The 4792-nt window shown below is 67.7% G+C and overlaps 1 protein-coding gene across 1 annotated transcript in view; it reads left to right on the top strand.

Annotated features, from left to right (window-relative positions):
- Positions 1-3301, top strand: part of ZFYVE27 (zinc finger FYVE-type containing 27) — a 5592-nt gene extending 2291 nt beyond the window's left edge. Inside the window, exons 2-9 of the mRNA XM_014524762.2 lie at positions 7-382; positions 722-870; positions 1126-1197; positions 1437-1457; positions 1714-1852; positions 1973-2019; positions 2269-2350; positions 2574-3301. Coding sequence (XP_014380248.2) covers positions 7-382; positions 722-870; positions 1126-1197; positions 1437-1457; positions 1714-1852; positions 1973-2019; positions 2269-2350; positions 2574-2638 — 951 coding nt within the window. The 3' untranslated portion in view covers positions 2639-3301. The remainder of the gene's footprint in view (positions 1-6; positions 383-721; positions 871-1125; positions 1198-1436; positions 1458-1713; positions 1853-1972; positions 2020-2268; positions 2351-2573) is intronic.
- The last annotated feature ends 1491 nt before the right edge of the window (positions 3302-4792 follow it).

The raw sequence follows: 4792 nt of genomic DNA, 5'->3' as shown, positions 1-4792 counted from the left end.
CCGCAGAAGCCAGCAGGACGAAACGCTTACGTGGTCGCAGGCGTCCTTTCAGCGGCCTGGGTGCCAGCTCGCTGTCTGCTGCAGCTGCCCCGCGCTCGCCTGCCTGCGGTCGGTCATCGCTGGCCGGCTGCACCTGAGACGCACGGGGCTGCTCCGAGCCCTCTGAAAACCTGCAGCCTGCTGCGGGGTTGCAGCCCCCTGGCGGGGGCCGTGGGGGAGGCAGGGGCTGCAAGTGGGGGCTGCCCGGTCCTGACCCCCGCTCCCCCCAGGTTCTACGGCGCGCTGCTGGGCTCCATCTGCGTCCTGTACCTGCTGCCGCTCTGCTGGGTGCTCGCCCTGCTCAACAGCAGCCTCTTCCTGGGCAGCGCCGAGTTCTACCAGGGTACGAGCCCGGCTGGGGCAAGCCTGCGGGGAAGCTGCCTGGGCTGTTTGCAGCAGGGGTAGGGACTGGGCCCTGCTGCGTCGCTGGCCCCCACCAGGGGGCAGCAGAGGTCCACGGCGGGGTGCAGAGCCAGTGGCAGTGCCCCCCCTCCCCCCGTGCCAGGCACGCCTAGACCTTGTCCCTGTGCAGGGCAGTCTCGTGGCCTGGGGCCGCGCCAGGAGGCAAGGGTGGCAGTGCGGTGCCTGTGGTCTGGGCCTGTAAAACACAGGGGCAGGTAGAGATCGTGGAGGGGGCTGCTGGGCACGGGACCCACCTGGCTCCCATCCCTTGTCTCCACAGTGGTGCTGGAGTTCAAGGCCACAGTGGAGCAGCAGCTGGGCATCAGGCCCATTGAGAGCCCTTCACCCTCACAGCCGGCTGAGATCGAGGCAGGTGCTGGGGCAGCTGCACCCCTGCCGGATCGGACACCCACACCCACCAGTGCCGAGGTGAGGGTGGAGAAGGGTGCAAGGGCACGTCCTGTCTGGGGACCCTTGTGCCACAGGGCATCAGTGTCGTCGCCGCCTCTCACCCCCGGGCCTGACCTTGGGTATGGTCCCTGCCCTTGACGTGGTACATCTCTAGGGTCCTGATCCTGGGAGTTGGTGTAAGCACTCCCCTCCCTGGCTCCGCGTGGGTCCCATCTGCTCTGTGTCCTGGGGGCTGGGGCAGGGCTAGCCCTGGTGACGCCACCTGTTCCCCAGGACCTGACGCCTGGCAGCGTGGAGGAGGCAGAGGAGGCAGAGCCTGACGAGGAGTTCAAGGATGCCATTGAGGTGAGGGAGTGGGGTGGGTAGGCTGCGTTAACACCAAGCAGCAGCTGATGCAGGCGCCAGGCATGGGGGCTGGGGGTGCTGCACCTGCCTCCAGGTCTGGCAGCAGGCGATGCCAGGAGTGAGCTGGGCCCACAGCTGCTGCCTTAGGCAGGTGCATCCTGGTGCTGGGGCATGCATTGGTGCCCACTGCTGCCCCACCCATCTCTGCCTTTCCTCTCTGACCCATGCTGCGGGAGCAGGAGAACCAGCTGCTGGGCCTGGTGAGTACCGCGGGGCCCTGCGTGCTCGGCCTCAGCCCCGCGGTGCACCTGGGCTGGTCCCCTCCTCCTGCTCTGGCCCTGCAGTGCATCTCATGCATGGTGCCAGGCTGCCCCCGTGCCCTCCTGGCTCCAGGCAGCACTGGTTCTCCCCAGCCTCCGCCCCCTGGGTGGCATGTGGTGGGCAGGGCAGGGGCAGGCGGGAGTTCCCCATGGGCACTGTCTGGCCTGTCCCCACGGAGCTGCTCTGTGTCCCCAGGAGGACGACGAGAGTTCGCAGTGCTCGGTAGAGTTTGACCTCCCGGACAACGGCTTCCTGAGCAAGAACGAGGTGATCCGCAGCAAGGTGTCGCGCCTCACCGAGCGCCTGCGCAAGCGCTGCCCCTCCAACAACTTCGGTGTGCAGCAGGGGGTCAGGGCGCGTTGCGGGGTGGTGCTGGGCACTGCAGGGTTGGGACTGGGTGCTGTGGCCTGGCTGTTGGGCACTTTCCCAGCCTGACCTTGTGCTATCTCTGCAGGCAGCTGCACCGGTTGTGCTGCCACCTTTTCCGTGCTCAAGAAAAGGGTGAGTTGGTGGTGCCCCCCAGACCTGGGTAGGGCACTGGGGGGAGAGGCCTCTGCCTGCCTGGTGCAGGCCCAGGGCTGGACCCTGAGCTCTGAGCTAGGCCTCAGTCCTGCCAGGGGCTGGGGACCTCTCCATAAGGAGGGGGTAGTGGCTCAGCCCCAGGTCCACTCGCAGTGGCTGGTGAGGGCTGGGCTGTTCCCTGCCTCACGGGGCTCCACGCTCCCAAGTCTCACCCGTGTCTGTCCACAGCGGAGCTGCAGCAACTGTGGGAACAGCTTCTGCTCCCGGTGCTGCTCCTACAAGGTGCTCAAGTCCTCCATGGGAGCCACAGGTGAGTGCGTGGTGGGCAGGGGTACTTGGTTGGTGGCAGGAGCAGCTCTGTTGCTGTTCCCGTCTCTCCTGGTGGGAACGGGGGAGATCCTGGTTGCTGCTGCCCCAGCAGCCCTGGAAGGAGCAGAGGGGTGCTCGGTGGGAGTGGGAACCATGGCTGTGGTCAGGGCCAGGGAGGGGCCTCCCAGCAGTGGGGCAGCGGGTGTGACGGCCCCCCCTTGCAGCTCCGGAGGCGCAGCGGGAGACAGTGTTCGTGTGTGCGCCTTGCAGCCTGGCTCTTGCCAAGTGAAGTGTGGCGCATCCTGCCCGGGCCTGCCCTGCCCAGCGCCTGCTGCAGCCGTGGGTGGGGCAGGGGCCTGGCCTGGCCTCCCCATGGCTGCTTCCTCTGCCGTCTGCCCCTCGCTGCTCTGCAGCCATCCCTGCCCCAGGCTGGGAAGTGCTGTGGGTACCGGCTTGGCAGCTCCGTTCAGGTGTGTGGGGGCAACGGGCCTAGTGCTGAGTGGAGCCATGGGGGCAGCTGGCCTGTCCTTGCTCTGCCTGGCTGGGTGTCCCCGGTGTCCTCAGAGCCCTGCTAGGCCAGGATGAGAGCAGGGCGTGAGTGAGAGACGGGCTGTCTTTGCAGAGCCTGGGTGGGGCCTGTGATCTCTGGCTGTGGCTGGGGAGGGGGGTCCCCAGGGCTCTTCTGGGTCTCTGGCCTGGAACCTGCTGCTGCTGGGCACTGGGTCCCTCCCCTCCCCTCCCCTCCCCTCCCCCCAGCCAGGCTGAGACTTGGGAGTCCTGCCCCCCGGGGGAGCCAGCCTGGTGCAGAGCGTCAAGGCTGGGGCGGTCTGGGTCCCAGAGCAGGTCCTCTTGGGGCAGGACCCCCCTCCTCTCCCCAGGCCTGTCTGCAACTGCTGCTTTGGACCAAGATTAATGTATTAGTGTGTCTGAGACCAATAAAAGCCTCAGCTGGAGCTGGCTTCTGTGTCTGCCTGGCTTGCAAGGGGTGGGGGCTACGGGAGGATGCTGCTGCTGCTGCCTCAGGGGCCCCTTTGCTGTGTGTCCCTGCCCCACCACCCTGGGCGGGGGTCAGCGGAGTTCCTGGAGGGTGGGGGGGTCCTCGGCGTCCCCCGCCTCACCTGTTCAGGGCCATGTGTTGGGGGCTGCACAGTCCAGTTGCTGCAGCCCTGTGAGTGCTGCCACATCCGCTCCCTGCGTGCTGGTCACTTCTGCAGCCAGGTCACGACAGCATCTGCCCCAGCTCTGTGCAGAAAGTGATCTTGGCGGGGGGCAGCGCTGGGCCTACTCGCCAGCTGTGCTGCTGGAGCCCCGTCTGCTCCTGTCCTGTGTTCAGTCTGCTCCCCGGAGCTGTGTCCTCGGGGCTGGTGTCACCAGGACTGCAGGCAGGCCTGTGCTGTGGGGGCTGCGGGCTGAAGGGTGCAGCCCCTGCGTGCTTCCCCTGCCCTGCGGGGGCCCTCGCCTGGGGTTGACCCCGTGTAGGGGCTGAGGGGAGGATGCGCACATGGCAGCCGTCCCCCTCCGGTGGGTCCAGCAGCTGGCTCTACAGAAAGTCTGTCCCGTCCCGGCAGCTCCTGCCTGGAGCCAGCATATAGATTCATAGATGTTAGGGTCGGAAGGGACCTCAATAGATCATCGAGTCCGACCCCCTGCATAGGCAGGAAAGGGTGCTGGGTCTAGATGACCCCAGCTAGATACTCATCTAACCTCCTCTTGAAGACCCCCAGGGTAGGGGAGAGCACCACCCCCCTTGGGAGCCCGTTCCATATGGGGCAGTCCCAGGCCTGGCCCAGCTTCTCTGCTCTCCCAGGCAGCTGGGAGACTGGGGTGTGGGGGGACCCTGCTCCCAGGTCTCCCAAGCCCTGCTGACCCCCTGGCCAGGCCGTGCCACGAGGCTGCCCGCCTGGGCTGCTCCCCCCGTGCTGGCTGGACCTGGACGTGCCCGTCTGGCCGGCCCTGCCTGGCAGCTGCGGGGAGGCTGAGGAATGTGCTGGGTAAACAGCGCTGCCCCCGCCCCGTGTTTACAGGCCCTGGTCCGGGCTCCAGGGTGGTCCTGGCTGGACCCCAGCCCCAGCTGGGGTGGGGCTGTGCTGTGCAAGGGCTTGGAAGCAGCTCCTCGAGCTGGGGGTCTGGCCTGGGCAGGAGGGGCATGGGCCCTGGGGGAGCCAGCAGGGCCTGGGGGGGCCCACGCCTCCCTGGGGTGGGTAGGGGGCTGTGGCCAGAGGCTGGGGCTTTTCAGCTTTCACAGGTGGCAACCTGTGCCCTGCCAGCAGCTGTGGGGTCTCCACTCCCCCTCCCTGCCCTGTCCCTTGGCTGTCCCTGGCCCAGCCCCATGTGCCAGGAGCAGGGGCTGCCCTGGGTGCCCTGTGCCAGGGCAGAGCTGCCCCCCCCCCCAGTGGCACAAGGGCCTGGGGCCCCTTCGGCGTGCCCCCCACCCAGCACTTTT

Source organism: Alligator sinensis, unplaced genomic scaffold (genome assembly GCF_000455745.1).
Source record: "Alligator sinensis unplaced genomic scaffold, ASM45574v1 scaffold859_1, whole genome shotgun sequence".
Lineage (NCBI taxonomy): Eukaryota > Metazoa > Chordata > Crocodylia > Alligatoridae > Alligator > Alligator sinensis.
Note: the sequence above shows the minus strand (reverse complement) of the source record. Positions and strands in the feature narration are given on the sequence as shown.